Source organism: Gavia stellata, chromosome 28 (assembly GCF_030936135.1).
Source record: "Gavia stellata isolate bGavSte3 chromosome 28, bGavSte3.hap2, whole genome shotgun sequence".
In the NCBI taxonomy this organism is placed as follows: domain Eukaryota; kingdom Metazoa; phylum Chordata; class Aves; order Gaviiformes; family Gaviidae; genus Gavia; species Gavia stellata.
The window spans coordinates 3,873,483-3,893,720 of record NC_082621.1 but is presented as its reverse complement, the minus strand read 5'-3'; the positions used below and the strand labels follow the sequence as shown (position 1 = coordinate 3,893,720).

General features: G+C 57.7%; 1 protein-coding gene across 3 annotated transcripts in view; it reads left to right on the top strand.

The window, feature by feature from the left end:
* Positions 1-19,605, top strand: part of KCNH6 (potassium voltage-gated channel subfamily H member 6) — a 33,460-nt gene extending 13,855 nt beyond the window's left edge. For 2 of the 3 annotated variants that reach the window (XM_059830326.1, XM_059830325.1), the window contains 11 exons: positions 4,653-4,864; positions 9,339-9,767; positions 10,541-10,940; positions 11,254-11,453; positions 13,370-13,622; positions 14,071-14,264; positions 15,164-15,263; positions 15,533-15,820; positions 16,300-16,480; positions 17,648-17,846; positions 18,240-19,605. In XM_059830326.1, the coding sequence (XP_059686309.1) occupies positions 4,653-4,864; positions 9,339-9,767; positions 10,541-10,940; positions 11,254-11,453; positions 13,370-13,622; positions 14,071-14,264; positions 15,164-15,263; positions 15,533-15,820; positions 16,300-16,480; positions 17,648-17,846; positions 18,240-18,527 (2,744 nt within the window). In that variant the 3' untranslated portion in view covers positions 18,528-19,605. Of the gene's footprint in view, positions 1-768; positions 879-2,769; positions 3,083-4,652; positions 4,865-9,338; positions 9,768-10,540; positions 10,941-11,253; positions 11,454-13,369; positions 13,623-14,070; positions 14,265-15,163; positions 15,264-15,532; positions 15,821-16,299; positions 16,481-17,647; positions 17,847-18,239 lie in introns of all 3 variants that reach the window. The other variant, XM_059830324.1, reaches the window with a different exon arrangement.
* The last annotated feature ends 633 nt before the right edge of the window (positions 19,606-20,238 follow it).

The window sequence follows — 20,238 nt, the reverse complement described above, 5'->3', positions numbered from 1 at the left end:
CGGCACAAGTCTGGCTGCTCACACTAACCCTGTAGTAGTAGGCAGCCGCCGTCTCCTCTGGGGACCAGCACTAGAAGAGGACGAGCCACTTTTTGTACTGGGTGTCATGACCAGGGGCATTGGGTCCCACTGTGGGCACTGCCAGTTCCTCTCCACATCTGGCCCCTTCCTCTCCTGAACCCCTTTTGCAGCTCCTTGCAGCCCTGGCTGCCCTCGCCTCGGCCCCAGGCTCTGCAAGGTGGTTTCCTGGTCCCCGTGATGGCAGCAAGGGACCCCCCCACTTTGGTCCAGCACCCCGCAGCTAAAATCCACAACCACTCCAGGAACAAAATTGCCAGAACTTTCTTTAATGCTTTGCTAACTTACCGTCTCTTTTGCATGTTTTTTTCCCCCCAAGTCCCACCAAGGAGATTTAAAGGCTCAATTTCTTCCAGGTCCAAATCCCTTAAGTGGCTTTAACCTCTTTAACCAGCTTAGGGATGCTCTGCACCTTTCCCGTCTTGCATCCGCGGTTGTAGGGGACTCCCCTCCCGCCCAGCAGTGCTTTCTGCCAGGTCAGGGCTGCCTTGAGCACACAGAGATGCGATGGCACAGGAATAGCGAGTGTGTTGGAGGAGGAAAGGCCACGTGGCATGTATGTCCCCCAGAGCCACCCAAAATTCTCTGTAGCCTCTTCCCCTGCCACCGCCCCGACCCATCTCGCTCCAGCCATCACGTGCAGCTAGGTTACATCTGTCTCTCTTGTGTTTTGTTTTTCTTTTTAACAAGGTCAAGGTAGGAGGTTGAAGTTTAGTCTCCCGTCCCTGCGGCGACTCAAAATCCAGCGGAAATCTCTGCCCACCAGTGAGTTTGATGGAGTAGCCATTGACTATGGAAAGGTAACCGTAGCCTTTGTCTGATATAAGCCCATGCCTCAGGCCAGGTCCCAGCGCTCTTCCTCTGCTCTCCCCATCCCGCTCCCCATCGGCTGCTGTGGCTCGGGCCGTATCCGGCAGTAGGGGCTCCGGCGCTGGGTCAGCGCTGAGCACTAGCCCCTGCAAGGGCTGGCGGTGAGCGGCGGTGCTTTGGTGGCATGGGATAGAGCTAGACGGTGCTTCTCCGCGGGGTCAGCCCGGCGCAGCACGTGCCGTGGTTCGCGGGGGGAGCGGGAGATGTGCCGAGCTGGCGGGTACCGCCGCCGAAGCTGGAAGGAACGTCTGGCTCCGTAGTGCAAGTTGTCCGGGATGGTGGAGCTCCAGGGAGTTGTTCCCACCCCAAGGAGGGGACGTGTTGATGACTGCAGGAGACTGGAGCAGGTCTGGTCTGAGCAGGGACTGGCAGGGACTGGCAGACAAACCTCGAAAGGGCACATTTCCCCACCTTATCCTGGCAGGGGGCAGGCAGCGCAGGCAGCTCTGGCTTAGTCCTTCAGCAAAGACTGTGCTTTCTGTGACGGAGGGTGATGCTGTCATTGCTGACACGATGAGATTGGAAAAATGTTGGTAGGACCTCTTTAGAAATTGCTGTTCTTGGTGGCTTCTTGACTCTCAAAAGTGCTCAAGGTACCTCCGGGCAAAGACGTGTTGCTTTCTGAAATGCTGCAGGTTGAGGCACAGGGCTGTGGGCAGGAGGCTTTTGCTCTGCTAACGCATCCCCAAGCGCCAGGTTCTTGCTGTGCTGGCTGTATCCAGATAGCCTGGATAAAGCTGCTTCCCAAAATTACAGATATGATGAGGTGAAAGGTGGCTGCCTTCTCAGAGGTTGTGCTTATGGCAAGTTGAAGACATCTGTAGCGTTATCAGATGCTCTGAGTATGTTGCTCCTACAGACACCAGCGCTGCTAAAGGCTCTGGGTACCCCCAGGTTGAAGCTGCGTGGTGCGCTGCAATGTTTCAGGTGTACACGCGTGGAAGATGTGCATTGAGGACAACCTGACGACCCACCACTTTGGTGGAGCCTGGTCCAAGTCAGGGCAGCACAGTAGATGCAGGGGCAGCCTGCAGCCAGCCCCTCCAGGCACCCCAGCCTAAAATTCGCAATAAGGTCCTTTAGGGATGGTGAGAAGTGCCACAGTGTGCCTTGGGCACGGACGCAAAATCCCAGGCCCTCCCGTGGGTATGACTGGTATGGGCATAGACCCATAGGTATCTGCCCCAGAAGGTGGTTGCTTTGTGCACCCCATTGCACAAGTTGTTAAAGGCTGGAAACTCTTTAGGTCTCCAGGGAAAAAGGTTTAGCAACGGCCAAGGGGTGCTGTAGGAGAGGGAGGACCACACATGGCCCAATTTGCAAGCCCACCAGCTCCTCCAGTGCTTCCTGGTGCAGAGCACATCACCTCCCATAGACGCCAGCACAGGACCCCGGGCACCAACCCTCGGTGGTGGCCCGAGCTCTTGCAGTGGGTGAGGGAAGGGCAGGTCCAGCGGTGGGGCGTAGGGACACCTCGGAAAAGTGCACGGCAAGGCAGGTACTGCAGACAAGCCTGTCCCTAGGGTCTCCTGTTCTCTTCTCGCTCTGGCCTGCTTCCCAGCTGCGCAGCATCGCCTCGCAAACCGCCCCGCGGCCGCCCAGCCTCCGGTAGGAGCTGGTAGGAGGTGGGAGCTGCCAAGTCCCCGAGGACTCGGTCGCCCCACCGCAAAGCAGGTCCTGGTCCCGGTTGGAGGTGACCTCAGGAACCGCAGCGCTTCCCAGCCCTCTGCTCCTCCTCTTACCTCCCCCAGCTCCCCCTCCTTCCCCCCCAGCACGCGAGGACTCCTTCTAATAAAACGCTTTCTCCCGGCTGTCTTAAAGCCTGGTGGTGACTCCCTGATTTTGAGGGACTTGAAGACATCGCCCAAGGAGAACTGTGTGCAGTCAGAGACCGAATCCCTCCTGGAAAAGGAGCGGAGGCCGAGCCTGGAGGCCGACCCCACCCTACAACACTCGTCCCCGAAACAAGAGCCTCCCGTGCTGGGCCCACGAGGGTCGTACTCTGCGTGGGGTTTCTTTCGGTCTCGCCCTGGGGGCAGCTTCCACAGCCTCCGCAGGGTCTCCTCCTTGGACAACTTTGAGGCTGCGAGGTCTGAGTTCCAGAGAAAATTCAGGGAAAGGAGGGCAAACTCAGGTAGGGGAAAAACCCCGGAGTTGTCGGTCCTACTGCGGGAGCCACGGTCCCGGGCAATGGCCCCGGCACGTCTTGGGGGGGAGGTCTCTTACCCTGCACTGCTTTTCCCTCTGCCAAGTGGAGATAAGCTGGGGCTGTCTCCCAAAAACCCACTGGTCTCCATGTGATTCCCTGCGTAGGCAGGTCCTGCTCTTTGGGTAGGGCCATCCGTGGTGTTGTGCGTGAGATGTGAGACCGCGTGAGGTTGCGTGTGGCTGCCCCACACGAGGGGCATCCCGATGCTATCCCACCTCCCCGGGAGGGAGGGAAGGGGTCTGCAGGCATGTGCAATGTGAGTTGTGTCCATGTGTTCGAGGTGGACGAGACACCGGCCAGGCCACTCTGTAGAACTGGCGGAAACATACCTCCACCGTGGTGTTCACGTCCAGACCTCTTGTTCTCGTGAGAGAGATGATGACAAATAAGATGGAGGTCAAGCACGAGAAGCCTCAGTAACTGGGGATGGAGAGAGATCAGTCTGCGGTGTCTGGCTTGAGAAAACAGGATGGGGGACCATGATCCTCAAAGAGTCACAGGTTACGGACCCTCAGAAGGGGACACAACGTAGAGGGAGGGAAGAGGAATAAGCAGGGAGGAGAAGGGTGGCAGCAGGATGGCTGGTGCTAACTGGGCACCTTCACAATGTCTTCAGACACCTCCTGCCCGTGACACCTCTTGGGTCAATGTCAGAGTGCAAGGAATGGAAGGGGTAGAAAACTGGAAATATAACCCTGCCCTGCCTGTGGGAGATAGAGAGCTTGGGACACACTGATTACAGTGCTTGGGGATGTTCCTGAAGCCCTGGGTGTGGGTACATGCTCCCTTCCATGACTACACATTGTCACAAGCCTGACCATGAACTGACCACCTCTGGGGCTTCTTCCCTGGTCCTGCACTGCGGTGACCCAGAGAAGCAGGTCGCCAGGACCCCAGGGAAAACTGCTGGGATCCAGCCCCACTCCAGCTCTTCTTCAAAAGAAAGCTCTGACCTCCCTACCTGGAGCCTGGGGGTGGAGGATACCTCCAAGTGTGGGCATCATCCAGCTCCTGGCTCAGTTTGGTGGCCAAAAACGAAGGCAGCAGCTCAGGAGCTATGTTGGTCAGGCTGAAGCATGCAAGGGTGGAGGAGACCCACCTCCTCCTTCATCTGTTTTCATGCCAGTTTTGGCATCCCTCCCTGGTGGGTTTCACTGGGGCTGGTCCCCAACTCACCACAGTCTTCAGGTGTAGCAAAGGTTATTGGGTGCCTCTGTATTTTGGCAGCTGGTCTGAGCCCCCTGAAGGAGGTTTAATGGTGAAACGATGGGTGATGTATCAAAAGCAGTGCCCTCTCGGGCATCTCGGGTTGGGCATCCCATGTCTGAGCCACCCTGAAGAAGCCAAGCCTTTATGGCCAGGCAGACCTTGGTACCTTCTGGTGGCACCTTGCGGTGGTCCCCAGCTCCTGGATGTCCTACACTGAGGTCAGGGCTCTGCAGATTGGCTCCTGCTCACACTCCCCTTCTCAACGCTCCTCTCCATCCTCTTTCAGAGGCTTCCCACGTCAAACCCAACCCCCCGAACTCCACCTCGGACTCAGACCTCATGAAGTACCGGACCATCAGCCAGATCCCCCAGTTCACGCTCAACTTTGTGGAGTTCAACCTGGAAAAGCACCGCTCGGGCTCCACCACGGAGATCGAGATAATTGCTCCCCACAAAGTGATGGAGCGCACCCAGAACGTCACTGAGAAGGTCACACAGGTATGTGGGCAGTGACATGCCATCAAGGCGGCGGTGGGGTGGTGGTGCTGCTGCCAGGGTACAGTCACAACTATTCCTGTGGCTTTTGGAGGGGAGGAGCAGAGAGGGCAGTGATACCTGGAGTTTCCGTCCTCGGAAATGCCACTATCCCTGTGTTTGATTTTTATCTCTTCCTCTGAATGGTTGAAATGCTCTTTTTTTTCCCTTAAATCGGTATTTCTGGTAATTTGTGGCCGGGGGAACACGAGCATGAGCTGCTCATGGTGCGATGGTGGCCTTGAAGGGGACACACGCGTGTGCATGTTTGTGTGTGCGTGTGGCTTCGTTTGTGGGGGAGGCTCTGGCCATCATCTCTTGCCCCCCAACACTGGGCATGGAGCCTCCGGGGCACTGCTGGCCCTGGGGTGCTCGGCTGGGGACCCCATACCGGGAGCATGGGTGGCCGTGCGGAGGGCCACAGGATCCCCTGGGAGACAGCAGGTGGCACTGCACTGTCACCAACACATGTGGCACTGCCTTGTCACTACAGGGGACACTTGTTGCAGTAAAGGGACACGCAGGGCACTGTACTGTCACCATGGGGGACACAGAGACATCAGTGTGCGTGAAAGGTGCTGCTGTATCCTGCAATCCCGAGTAGGGAGCTCTTACCAGTGGGGAAACTGAGGCACAGGAGAGCCACAATGTACAAAATATGTCTAAGGGCACCTCCCACCATTGCCAGCAGCAGCCGAGGGACAATTTAATGAAAATGCAGCCATCTGACCCCAGAAAAGCCTCTGGGCTTGACAGATTGCTCCATCAGAGCACAGTGCTCTGCGGGATTTTCCTCCTGTCTCAGTGCCGGCAAACCTTTATCCTCACGGCCTCCGTGCACGGCGGACGGGCTCCCCGCGCCCCATGGCAAGGGCAAATTTTAGGCTTGTTTTCCCCCGGCTTGTCCCCTTCACCCCGAAGTCTGCTTAGTCCCTCTGATCTGGGGGTGATCGCAGCAACCCAGGATCAGTCCCTGAACGCCCCAGCGGGACAGCCTCCATGCCCCTGTCCCCATCACAAGGGACACCCACACACCGGGGACTGCTGCTGCGTGCTGGGGTGATGCTGGCATGGTGGTGCCGGCTGCTCGATGCAGGGTCATTAGCTGGTTGCGGGGTGACGGGATCAGAGTTGATGGGTGGTGGCTGCAGGGCCCCACGGTGCAGCCCTGCGGCACCCACAAAGGTCGGTCTTCCCTTTGCCTTTGATCTCCAGACAGGATGGGATGGGATGGGATGGGATGGGATGGGATGGGATGGGATGGGATGGGATGGGATGGGATGGACCTCTCCTCCCCGCCACATCTCCCTATGGCCTTGGGGGACCCAGGCGTCCCACCTGTCCTCACCACAACGTTCCCTGTGCCTCCCGCCAAGCCACAGCTCCCCTCTCCTAGCCACTAAATAATTCACAGGTGAGGCAGAGACAGCGGCGTCTAAAAATACCGGCTGGCAGGTAGGGAGAGGCAGACGCAGGCCGGTCGGGGTGGTCCAGCCCTGCAGCAAGCAGGCAGGGAGGGAAGGTCACAAGTGCAATGAATGTGATGGGCTCAACCTGCCAGGGCTCCAGCTCTGGGGCACGGCTGGAGGCACATGGGGACACCGTAGGGTCGGTGCCACCAGGCTGGGGTCCTATCTTGCAGGTGGCACCTCTGCCAGTCCCCCGAACTGCCCCCCAGGCAGTGGGTGGTGGTGGAGCTGGGCAGGAGGTTGCTGGAGACAGGGATGGGGTGGCTGTGTTGTGTCAGGGTAAGTGCTGGGAGGGACACTGAGTTAGTGCCTGCCTGCAGCCAGCACCGTGGGCCTGATCCTGCCCAGCCCCTTGTGCTTGAGGGTCTCCTGGTGACTCTGGCGTGGCCCCCCTCCCCAGCTCGGTGTTCCCCTCCCCATCCCCAGCACGGAGCAAGGGGCCGATGGGCCCCATGGGGCACGAGCAATGGCCCTGGGTTAGCCAGGGCCGTGGGAGCCTACCCTGTCCATCACCCACAGCCTGCATGCACCCTGCTCCCTCCTCCCTCCCTCCTCCTCCTCCTCCTTCCCGCGGCTGCCTCGCTCCCTCGCTCACCGCCTGGCACCCAGCACCCCGCTGCCAGCACCCAGCACCCCACACCATGAGCCTGCAGCTGCAGCTGAAGCCGGTAAGTGCAGGGGAAAGGGGAAGAGGGAAGGGGCACCCAGTAGGATTGCCACGGGGAGCACCCAGCACTGCCACCCACAGAGACTCCCAGGGCCACCCAGGCCACCCAAGGGTGCCATCCACAGCCCTCCCCATCCCCGAGGGGCAGATAGGGACAAGGCTACAGCTGCTCCCTGGCTCGGCGTTGGTTTGGATGCTCTTTTGGGTGTTGTTTCTTTTCCCTTTTCTGCCTCAAATCTTTGGGGTTGTGATTTTTATTAATTCCTGCCTGGAAAACAATGGGGTTTGACCTGCTCTCGCTTCTACCTCAAAAGCCGGGTGCCAGGAGCAGGGACAAGGAGCAGGGCAGGCATCCCAGCATGGGGAGCAGCATTAGGGGGCCTGAATTCAGGACTGGCCCCACAGAGCTGCCTCTGGCCAGGCAGCACGGGGGGATTCAGCTGCTGAGGGTGGGAGTGTTTCTGGTTTTCCCAGACACAAGGCGTAAGAGCCCGTCTCGGGTGTGCTGGGCATGTCTTAGCTTTGGGACCAAGTGTTTTACTGGCGTTGCCTTGTCCCCTTCCCCGCCATCCCTGTGGGAGCTGGTCCCCAAGCCCAGCCGGTGCCTCATTCCCCTCCGCAACGATTGCGTTTGGGTCACTTTTTCCAATCCCTCCCCTCTCCATCCGCCAGCGACGTCGGCAGATCCTGCTGCCCCATTGGTGCTCTCGTCCCCACGGGGGCCCCAGCATCGATTGGGTTTGATTAATCCACGCCGGGCTCCTGAATGCCCTTCGCAGCCGCATGTCTCCCACCCGCCCGGCCGAGTGCATGCATGCCTGCGTGGGCGATGCTGCGGCCCCCGTGCTGCACCCGCCGTGCCGGTCGCTGCCCGGGCGCATGGGGTTGGGGACCCCCATGGTGGACACCCGGACTTCAAGGGTCAGCTGCCACCTGGGGCGCCGGGCAAGCTGCAGGCAGGTAGGAGCCGGGGACACCCCCAGGGTGTGGGACCCACCAATGTCCCGGGGCTGTGGAACATGGGAGCGGCTGCTCATGGTGGGATGGGGCTGCGGGGCTGGATCCGCTCTGGGTTGCAGCACCAGGAGCCCTTGGGAAGCCCTTCAACCCTTGAACAAGACGGGCGTCAGTGCAGGAAGGATCAGGCCCTTCTTCCAGATCTGTTGCCGGAATCGTGGTTGTGCCCACCACCATGGCCTCGGGGCATGTGGAGCCTCCTCTCTCCTCTCCTTTGCAGCCCAGCAAAAAACACCCTTTTAGCTGGGGGCTCGGTGCAGCAAGAGGGCATTGACGTGCCCCTCGCCCTTCTCCGCAGGTGACACTGATGGCCGGCACCACGGGGACACCCAGGGGACAACGGAGCGGCAGGGGCAGGCAGGGAGGCTCTGGCTGCCCCCAGCTCCAAATAAGCCCCTTCATGCCACTGTCTCTCAGCATCCAAAGCAGGACAGCCCCAGCCCTCCCAGCCCCCAGCACCTTGCATTGTGTCCCCAGGGTGTCTTCAGAGCCCATCAGGAGCTGGCGTTGGTCCTGGGGGGGGAGCTGTGACGTGGGGACTCACTGGTGCCATGGGAGCGTGTCCCCATGAGGGCAGACAGACCTAAGGACACATGATAACATGGGAGGGTGCCTGCGCACATAAGATGGTGTTTGCATGTTGGTGGCCGCAGGTCACCCCCTCCCTGGGGATGCTCAGATGGCTGAGATGGGCATTGCCCAAGGCCAGGCTTTGCTGTGGGTGGCACCAGCTGTCCCCTCTGCTTGCAGGACAGCTGTGCCAGGAGGACATCAAGGGGCAGGTCCCTGCTGGGGCCAAGAAAGGCACCGTGCAAGGCTTGTGGGATGCTTAACATGCCATCACCTTCAGGGTCAGGCCATGCCACAGCCATGGGACTGCATCTCCAGGCTTTGTGTCCCCAGAGCCCTGTGCCAGAGACATCCAGCTCCTGGGCTGGTAGCACAGAGCTGAGGGCACAAGGAGGCATGGCAGGAGGCACCTTCCTCCCTGCCAGCATGGTAGGGTCTGAAAGCCATAAAGCGGGTAGACACTTGCCCCAAGGGTGCTCTGGCCATTAGAGATGGACGAGGAGCCGGGCAGACCTTGGTGTCAGCCATAGTGAGCAACTCACCTTGTGGCCTCCTGGACAAACACGCATGAAGGTGACAAAGGTGAAAAGGGTGTAGGAAACTCATCGCATGCTCCTCACTGCTGTACCAGCACATGGGAGCCCCTTGCCTGGCTCCTGGCCCTATCCAAACTCTCTCCTGGTCTTCCGTCCTTCTCACACCCATCTCCTGGCAGGTGCTGTCCCTGGGCGCTGATGTCCTTCCCGAGTACAAGCTGCAGGCACCACGCATCCACCGATGGACCATCCTGCATTACAGTCCCTTCAAGGCCGTGTGGGACTGGCTCATCCTTCTGCTGGTCATCTACACAGCTGTCTTCACCCCCTACTCGGCTGCCTTCCTGCTCAACGAGGAGCAGGTGGAGGAGAAGCACTGGGACTGCAGCTACTCCTGTGACCCACTCAACATCATTGACCTCATTGTGGACATCATGTTCATCGTGGACATTGTCATCAATTTCCGTACCACCTACGTCAACATCAACGACGAGGTGGTGAGCCACCCTGGCAAGATCGCCATCCACTACTTCAAGGGATGGTTCCTCATCGACATGGTCGCCGCCATCCCCTTTGACCTGCTTATCTTCCGCTCCGGCTCTGATGAGGTACAGGCAGGGCCTGGAGGTCCATCAGGACAGGAGGGGACTCATGGATGGATGGGGACAGATGTATGGGAGAGAAAGAGAGGGATATGGATGACTTGATATAAGCAGTGGATGGCTAGATCTCCAAGGAGAGGGGTGGTTAGTCAGAGGGATAGGCAAGGATGTCATTAAAGGTTTTTATTAAGTAGCTGGGACCTGGCTTTTTATTTAGTAGGGTCAGACAGCCACAGAGACCCTACTGTAAGTGCTAAGATAGTGTCTAACTGGACCCACTCCCCTTGCTGGGACTGACCCAGCAGAGCAGGCTGGGAGCTCAGTTTAGGGAGTGACCCCACAGGCCAGTGAGGCCGAATTTGGGGTCCCATTGACAGCCAGACTCAAAATGTTGGCAATGGGATGGCCTGTGTGGTTACTGCACTACCTGGAGGCCCCACCTCAGCTGAGAGCCTGTGGGATGGGATGAAAGGCAGCTGTTTTGGAAGCAATGGTTGGCAAGGTGAGGACCCATCAGGAAACATGGGGTTGGCCTTGGCTCCTCTCACTTGCTCACCTCTAATCCCAGCGCTTGTTCCCTTTATGGTCAGCAGAGGGAAACTGCCCTTTCTGTGGCATGATTCATCTAACCTATTTCAGATGTCACCTCCAGGACAAGGTGATTCATGATCAGGAAGTGCATTTTTATGCTTCAAAGGGAGCACGGCTAGGCTGGAGACATGCCTTTGGCCAGATTTATCTCCTGCTTGTCCCTGAGGTTTCTCACCTCTCCCCTTCAGACCACCACCCTCATTGGCCTCCTGAAGACCGCCCGATTGCTGCGCCTGGTCCGCGTGGCCCGCAAGCTGGACCGCTACTCCGAGTACGGAGCAGCCGTGCTCTTCCTGCTCATGTGCACCTTCGCCCTCATCGCCCACTGGCTGGCCTGCATCTGGTATGCCATCGGCAACGTGGAGCGGCCCTACATGGAGCACAAGATCGGCTGGCTGGACAACCTGGGTGACCAGATCGGCAAGCGCTACAATGACAGCGACCTCTCCTCTGGCCCATCCATCAAGGATAAATACGTCACTGCCCTCTACTTCACCTTCAGCAGTCTCACCAGTGTGGGGTTTGGCAACGTCTCACCCAACACCAACTCTGAGAAGATCTTCTCCATCTGTGTCATGCTTATTGGCTGTGAGTGCCTGCCCGTGTCCCGCTGTCCCCATCCCTGCCTTGGAGGCTGGAGGTGCTGGTCTGGGGAGAAACAGAGAGAGACCCGCCAGGCTGTACCATGTGGGGTACATGGTACCATGGGAGCACCTCCCTCTGCCTGTGCCTCTTCTGCACAGACAAACAGATGGGGAGATAGATAGAAATACGGATTTCAGAAACCCTCTGGTTTCAGGTTCATGGCAGATATGGGCTTTGAAAACCTGCTGGTTCCAGGTCTGAGGTAGCTGGACACTCCTCTCCCCATGTCCTGATGAGTCCTGACTTCTTGTTGCAGCTCTGATGTACGCCAGCATCTTCGGCAACGTCTCCGCCATCATCCAGCGCCTGTACTCGGGCACGGCGCGCTACCACACGCAGATGCTGCGGGTTAAGGAGTTCATCCGCTTCCACCAGATCCCCAACCCCCTGCGCCAGCGCCTGGAGGAGTATTTCCAGCACGCCTGGTCCTACACCAACGGCATCGACATGAATGCGGTGAGTACGGGGCGGGGAGGCTGCATGTCCTCACGGCACCTTGTCCTGAATGACCCAGAGTCCAGCTCTGTGTCCACCTAAACATCTCCATCCTTTCGACCAGGGTGGAGAGGAGGCAGGAGAAGACTTGAGAGGCTAAAGACAGAGCCTATCTGCTTGTCCGTCTTCTGCATCCCCCTTTCTCCTTCTCCCCCTCTGTCTGTCCATCCCTCCACATCTACCCAGAGGTTTTCGGGGGCCATGACAGCATTTCTTGGCTGGAGAACGGATTTGATGCTGGCATGCTGGTGAGGAGCTCAGAGCCCCCATCGGCGCCGAGCATTTTCAGGCCGGTGTCTGTTGGTGTCACAGAGCCACGGAGCCGGTATCGATCCAGCTCCTCTCCACACCGCCGGTTGCTAAGCAAAGTGCATCCTGCTCTCGGCGGCAGGGAAAGGAGGACATTTAAATAAACCTCGATCCATTTTAATTAGAGCCCAGAGAGATGGCTGTTTGTTAGCAAAGGGGGGATCAATGGCGGAGCCGCGCTGGAGAGGCGCCGTGTCTCCGAGCCCGGCAGGGAGGCTTGTGTCAACGGCACCGAGGCACCGTGGGGGTGAGGAGGGGGCTCAGCCGGGGAGTCCCAGGCTGGGGCCGGGATGGCAGGACTCGGCTCATGACCATGGGGTCCAGTGCACAAACATGCTGGCTCGGCCAGCTGCAAGGCAGAGAGAGGAATGAGAAAGGACAAGGCAAGGAGACACATGGGACCTGGTACTCCCTGTCTCTCGGCCCTGGGCAGGCCGTTAGCCTGCTTGTTCCCAGCTCATGCTCCCTTTTTTCCTAAGACTTTATCCTTCTCTGTCCCTGGGCACTGTTGGGACATGGATTTGCATGAATTCAACTGCTCTGTCTTCAGCTGCTGCTGCCTTGTTAAACAACTGGGCAGCATTTGGTAGAGCTTTGGGTTAAACCTCTCCCATGGAGGAGACGCCCTGTGCTGGACATTGATGGCAATAACTAGAAGCAGAGCCGTGGCACCCTACCAAGCACAAGTTCTCCTGGCTTAGTGCGAACCCAGGTCACAAATCCCCTGCGACAAGCTGCACTTGCGGCTTGCATATGCCACCGCTCACACCGATTCCTGCTGGATGCTGCTGAGACGCAATACGATCTAATCAATCATCCCACAGCCCGATCAATTCGTCCGCCACTGATTTCCCAGTAGGGAAACTAAGGCACTGCCGCCAGCCTGTGAGCTCATGACGGAGCCGGGAATGAGCCACGCTCACCAGCCCCAGCCTGGTTGTCCCAGACGTGGCCACCAGTAGCATGTGAGAAGAGAGCAAGGGGGACCCCATGGCCGTACGCTGCTCTCCAAAAAAAGTCCAAACCCAGGTGGATTTTACCCTGGCACCATGAGCCATCGGTGGCAGCAGCTTTCTCTATATTGTGAGTTTTACCTTGGTTTCACCTTCAGATTTAGTTTTTGTTCAATGCAAGGTATTTGCCACAGGTATATTTAGCTGTTGCTGCACACAACTGGCCTGTGCTGCTTCTTAGCATTCAGGCAGGTGCTGTTTAATTAGGACAGCACCTCGTTACCAGTTTGTGCTCTCATTTAGCCAAGATTAGTGGGCGGAAAGATGAAAAGGGGGATATGCCACCAGTGGGTGTAAATAGATTGATCTTGTTATTATTATTTATTGCTCAGGAGTGCTCTCATCCCCGGCCACAGCAGTACAAGCCAGGGACAGGCAGGCAGGCATCCGCCAAGGGAAGATCAGAAGATGTCCCCAGCTTTGGCTTTCCGGGCTTGGGGGCTCCCCATTTGGCCCCGCCATGTTACGCTGCATGTCGCCCAGCCTGCCTGGGCTGCCATGGCGGTCCTTCCCAAAGACTGTGGTGTGATGGCATCTCTCCCTTGCTCTCCACAGGTGCTGAAGGGCTTCCCCGACTGCCTGCAGGCAGACATCTGCCTCCACCTGAACCGCACACTGCTCCAGAACTGCAAGGCTTTCCGAGGAGCCAGCAAAGGCTGCCTGCGCGCCCTGGCCATGAAGTTCAAGACGACTCATGCGCCGCCCGGAGACACCCTGGTGCACTACGGAGATGTCCTCACCACACTCTACTTCATCTCTCGGGGCTCCATCGAGATCCTCCGGGAAGACATTGTGGTGGCCATCTTAGGTGGAAAAGTCCTTCCTTCTGGGAGGGCGAGGGGCAATGGGCGAAGGGTGATGGGTGAAGGGTGATGGGTGATGAGCAGTGGACAGAGGGTGGCAGGTGAGGGGCGAAGGACTTTTCCACATCCTAGAGAAGGGAAGGCTGTTCCTCAACATCTGGCTGGTCACCACACCAGGGACAGGGACTAGAAGATCCCGACAGATGTCAGGGAGAGGCCACAAAGGAGTGAGGAGAGCAGGGCATGGCTCAGCAGTCCCCAGCCATCACTGATGACCCACTTCCCTGGCTCAGTCTCCCCGTCAGTGATGGCTTTCATGGTGTAATCCCCAGCGTCCACAATCAGGGTCGGGGTTGCTGGGCATCCCCTTGTCCAAAGTGAGGTCTGCTGGTCAGTACATCTGGAACTGGGGTGGGTGCTCACCTCCCCCTAATGAGCTGTCTGTTGGCACAGGGAAGAATGACATCTTTGGGGAGCCCATCAGCCTCTACGCCCGCCCAGGAAAGTCCAATGCTGACGTGAGGGCCCTGACCTACTGCGACTTGCACAAGATCCAGCGGGAGGACCTGCTGGAGGTCTTGGACATGTACCCAGCCTTCTCTGACAACTTCTGGAGCAACTTAGAGATCACCTTCAACCTGCGAGATGTGAGTGCCAGGGATGTCTCAGGGAGGGGTGTGGTCAATGCCTTAAATTTGGGAAGTGGGAGGGCTGAAGTGAGGATGTCAACCTGTGCCCCTCACTCAGTTTGGTGCTGGATTGGCCAACAGTCATGTTTCCCAAGGCACTCTCCATGTGGTTACAGTTTCCCTCATAGCCCAGCAGAAACGTGCATACTGCACATTCCTGAGCTCTTTGGAAAAGTTGGCCCCACAAGCCATGTAGGTAGTACCCTGCTCTGTAGCACCTGTAAATCATCTCCAGGACTGCTCCAGCCTGGGCAAGCGGGTCACACACATGTTTTGAGGCTGCTGAAGCAAGAAATATTCTCAAGCTTCATTGAGCCAGGTACCAGCTTCCTCTGAGAATTCTTTTTTAAATAATCAGGTTTGCAATCTGTGAAAGGCTTGGAGCATTTTTGTCATTGCTGTTTGACTCTTAAACTTTATGACTAGACTTTGTCCTTTCCTGGTATTTTTTTCAGAGTCACGTGCCTGCTAAGATAGAAAAGAAAGTCAAATTCCCTCTGTGTCCTGTCCCACTCCAGGATGTCCTGCCCCACCTCAGGGTGCTCTTTCCCTCCCCATGGCCCTGAGACCCTCAACTCAGTCTCAGAGCACCCAGGCCAGCTTCTAGGATCCCTTGAGCTCTGCAACCAGTCCAGGAGTTACCGGGTGGGACAGGGCAGTGATGGAGAGCCAGAGTGGGAGACCAGCCCTAGGAGGATGCTACATAGGCCATTAGCCCCCATGGCACCCAGGGCCACGGCACCCATGGATGGGACATGGCACCTATGCATGGGTCATGGCATCTGTGGATGGGCCTTGGTGCCCATGGATGGGACATGGCACCCTTGCCCTGGTGACCAGCCCCTCTCATCCCTCAGGCAGACAGCATTCCCCGCTCACCTCTCAGCGAGGAGTATGACTGCACCTACCGGCGGGCGCGCCGACGCAAGCATTCCCTTTGCCAGCCCAACAAGCCTGGTGAGTCCTACAGCGTCGGCAGAGCCTGGTTTGCAGGGCTGGGAAGCAGGATCTTCATTTAATTACTGTCCTAGCAGGCACCCCAAAGCAGAGGTGGCTGTCAGTGCTTCCATCCCTGCAGACCAGTATGTCCCCACCCTGGGGGCACCCACACTGCCTTCCCTCCCTCTCCTTAGGATGCCCCAGCCCTACAGGCACCCTAGAGGGGATGGGGGCTGATTTTGCCATGTGTGGTACTCCCCAAATTAATCTGTTGTGCTGCCCCACAGACCCAGACACGGGCATCTCTGATGCAGAGCAGTATCACACCTACTCAGAGCTCACCAACCCGCAGGACCCGCTGAGTAAGGACCAGTGGGACGACCTGGGCAGCAGCACCACTCCCTGCTCCCAGACCAGTGATGACGAGGCCAAGACTGACAGCCCTAAAAAAGCTGAGCCCTTCCCCACATCCAAAAGGGATGACTTTGCTCTGCCCACGCTCAGCCTTGTCACGACCAGCGCCGGCGGCACAGAGGTTGGCAAGCAGGCGGCGGAGAGCAGCCAGTCCTACGCAGGTACCCACAGCTGCAGCCAAAGCTGGCAGAAGGGTGGTGAGAGATGCTCGGGCATGGTGGCCTTGTCTTGAGGCAGAGTCAAGCAACTCACACAGATTTGAGAAGAGCCGTGCTTGTGGCCAAGGGTCTTTACTGCCTTTTGTCCCCAGTGGTATATGCTCTGTCCCTCCCATGCCCTGCAGTTTCTCCCAGCAAGCAGGGACCCCTTTTGGGCTGCCCCAAGGGGCCAAATGCTATGTACCTTCCATAGGCGTGTTGGCTGCCAGTGTGATGGACTGTCCATGAGCACCTTGGGTGCCAGGGGGATGGATCCCCATAAGCACCTCAGGTGCTAGGGTGATGGACTCTCCCTGAGCATCATGTACATCAGGGCGATGGCTCTCCATGAACACGTTGGGTGATGGACTCTGGAGCACTTCCATGTGAGTGGGGCTGGGGGATGCAAGACAGAAGTGCTGAGATGTCTCCTCTCCTTCCAGCCACCCCCCTGGATATCCCCAATATGTTCACCTTCTGGGAGGACCGAAGGCCGAACCACCGCCCGGAGCCTTTGCAACACATCTCCTTGGTACACAGCTCGCGGGACATCCCCCTGCACAGTGACTACAGACCGGGGCAGATCGAGTCCAGGCTGGAGCTCCTGCAGGCCCAACTCAGCAGGTGGGCAGGTCCCCAGGGCACAGGGTTGGAGAGCACCCAGGGGGGCTCTGGGCCATCACCTTCTCCTGCTCTCCAGGGGTGGCTGCAGCAGGCTCTGTGTGCAGCAGATGCCACCTCCTGTCCTCCTGGGACCCTGCATTCCTTGGGGAGGCGGTGGGAGCGCTTTGCAAATGCAGCGGCTTCTCAAACTGCAAGTCCTGGCCCTGGCTGCAGCCCAGCACCTGGGCTGCCGCTGTCCCACCACCCCTGGGATCTGCCACTTTGCTGCTGCCTCCAAACTCGATGCAATCGCAGACATGAAACCACCCACGGGCTCACGACCTGAGCCCTTTGCAGGCCTCCTCTTCCTGTTGCAAAGAGCTGCAAACATCCTCTTGCTCAAGCAAACGAGCCCCATGCACATTGTTGCCTTCTAAATAAGAAAAAAGAAGTGATTTTTGAACAAGAAGGAAGAGCCCACACCGGAGATGCAGGTTTAAAGGCCCCAGGGAGCACCCACAAGAGCGGCTGGCTCTCCCGCCCATGGCTGCTGCCCATGTTAAGCTCACTTCACCGCAGAGCCCACACACATATTTCAGTGTCTCGCCAGTGTGCCATCCCCAGCAGCAGTGGCTGAGTCTCCTACCCACTCTGTAAGTGCTGCCAGGACTGTTGCCTGTGAGGGGTCTGTGCCTGCTCCTGCCGGAGCTGCTCGTTTCAGTCAAGGACAAGGCAGAAGGAAGGGACTTATTCTACTTTGCCGTTTCCTTCTATTCCTCAGTTAAAAATGTTTGGCACCAACCTGCCTTGCTCCTGTCTGTCAGCACAGGCAGCTGGCCTGGAGAATTGATCCAGATTAAAACTAACCATTGCAATTTTTTCCCCCCTTTGGGGTAGTTTTAGCTTTTTTCAGTTCCCCACTCCAGATCCCAGCTTGGCTCCACAAAAAATTGGGCAGGGGATGACTGAGTGTGGCAGGAGAGAGACGGCAGGACTGATCTCCCTGTGGCAGCGCTGGTTTGAAGCTCTGCTAAAAACCTCACCAAGCAGCACCAGGCAAAGCATCACCACCCTTGGGCAGCTATATCAGCACCTCCTCCCCAGTGCCTCCCCTGCCCGGCCATGGGTCTGGCTTTTGTGGGATGCAGCGAGATGCACTGCGCTAACGCTGGGCTGCTCTGTCCCCAGGATGGAGTCCAGAATGTCGTCAGACATTAATATAATCCTCCAGCTCCTGCAGCGCCAGCTGTCCCAAGTGCCGCCCGCATACAGCCCCATCTCGCCGTCCTCCCACAACCTGGCCATGTACGGCATCCTCCCGCGGAGCCTGGAGCCACTCACCCCCTGCGCAGCCCTGGAAGACGAGGAGACAACGACCCCAGAGCAGGTAAGGCCGCTCCTCCTGGCTCAGCACCAGCGGAGTTTCCTTCTGCCCAGAGCAGACAGGTCCTGGAGGGCCAGTGGTTCCCTTCAGCCTCCCTGTAGGCAAAGAACAGCCAAGAACTCGTGGGTCCAGGCAAAGCCCAGGAGTCTTGAAATGGGAGTAGATCTCCCTAGAGATGCTTCTGCCCAGTGCATCGCTGATTTGGAAGCACAGCCTGCCATCTCCAGCACTACCAGGTTGCCCCATCAGTAGGGAGGGGAGTGGGTTCCTCCGCTCTGAGGCTTCCTCAGGCAAAAAATAACATTTTGGGGCTTGGGGCCTGATGGGGCAAGGAGAGAGTGTGGCTACTTTGTTTTCCTTTTGCCATAACCCACCTGGTTCCTCCTTTCCCACCAGAGCCCGAGCTACACAGAGGTAGAAAAGTTCCACTTGAAATCCAGGGACTCCTTGTCAAGTGGGATGCACCTCGCTGTGGCATCCGACGAAACCATGACGGTCTACTCCGAGCAGGAGCACCATTCCCCATCTCTCCCGAACCCAGAGCCTCCGCACCAACGGGCACCAAATACCCAGGGACTCTTCCGGGGCTCTCGTTTCCCTTCCCTCCCTGAGCACTTGGAGGCATCTTCCGAGCACCAGGACATTCAGAGACACCTCTCCGACCCAGTGCTTCCTGGAAGTTAGAGATGTGGGGGCTGCGAAGCAAGTCAAGAGGAACCTCAACTGCGAGCTCGGTCAGTTGATGTTGATTTTGACTTCAAGGGTAAGACAGAGGACAATGCCATTGGCTCAGGGGTATAATTTGTAGCTGTCTTCTGCCACCGTGAAAGGAAGCGTAGAGTGGCTGACTTCCAAGGTCAACGTTTTCCAGCAGTCCCATAGAGTAGATTTCATTTGCACATTATAGTGAATCCAGAGCAGTTCTTTCTTACGGCCGCCAACAAGCTGGCTAGGCCAAATGGTACCCACTGCTTCTTCCTTGCCAAGGCTTCCTCTCAAGAACAGCGCAAGCCAAGTGAGCCACAGCGACCAGAGGAGAGCAAATCCACGGCTCTTAGCTGCAAGGCCACTTTGCTGTCAGCTCTTTGGAGCAGGGACCATTACATTGGTACTGGGCTTAGCCCAGCGGAGCCTGTGGGCATTACAGAAGGGTAGTCACCAGAGGAGGAGGAGGAGATCTCCACAGTGTGGTACTGGGGGGAGCTGCAGGTGGGAAGCCTGGGACAAGGACAGAGGACAGAAGCCAGAAGCTATCCTTGTCCTACTTGACTGCCACTGAGAAATAATGGCCAAGAGCCCCTGCCACTTCAGCATGCTTCAGCACGAGTCCTAGGGCACTGACTTCTCCAGCAAGGCTGATCACACCTTGCAAATCCCAACACGCAACCCACAGCTCCCCAGATAAACCTAACTGGTCACCGGCCTGGGCATAAAGCACAAAACTCAAAAGCACAACCCCAGAAAGCCGAAAAGCCCCAGACACCTCATCTCTAGCCCTTCCTCCCAGCTTCTCTCTTTTGATAAAGGTTTGATAGATGCTTCCTTCTCCCCAGCCCTTTCCCTGGCAGACTCCTGCAGCAGCCCCCGTAGGAGAAGCCCACTTAGCACTGCCGCCCTGCCATTCGGTTAGATGCTGTGACAGTCCTAGGCCGCCTGCTCAAGTAATGTATCGAGCTCCCTTTGAGAGTAGTAAAACTGTGAGCATCTCTTTCTCTGGAGTTTTAGTGTACACTTTGCTAATAAAGATGTTTTTGGCACCTAATGTGGATTACAGCTGTGTTTGTTGGGAGCATCTGTGAATTCATCCCTGGCAGTACAAAGCACAGGTGCTAATCTGCAAAGCTCCCTGACAAGGCTGTTGTCAAACCCCAGTTGCTTCATCCAGGGAGTGTGGGGCTAACGGAGCCCATGTGCAGGTCTTACAGGTCAAGGATGGGGCCTGGGGGGGCTTTGCTGAGCAATTCCTTCCCAAGAGGAGGCAGTTCAGGCTCAGCAGCAATTTGCAAAAGCTTTTCTACAGACCAGCCTGCTGCTGTTCTGCTGCATATGAGAAACGATCTCGCAAACACACTGCAGGCAAAGATTACACCAAGAGTCCTTGCAGCAAGCGGGACTTCAAACGAGCACAGCAATACCTAGAGCCCAGCCTGCATCCCTTGCTGAAGGGGACACGGCTCCTGTCCAACTGGGACTGTTCCTTCAGGAAAGCTGGACCCAGGATCGCCCATAAGGGATCCTGTATGGCCCCAAGAAGCGAGGACAGACCCCTCGCCCTCAGCAGGAGGTTAAACCTGCCTCTCCGCAGCCAGTCTCACTCTGCACAGCAGGCAGCCCCTGCCCAGGCCCGGGCCAGCCACAGTCCCACAAAGGGGCTATTTATACCCTGGGCCAGCCC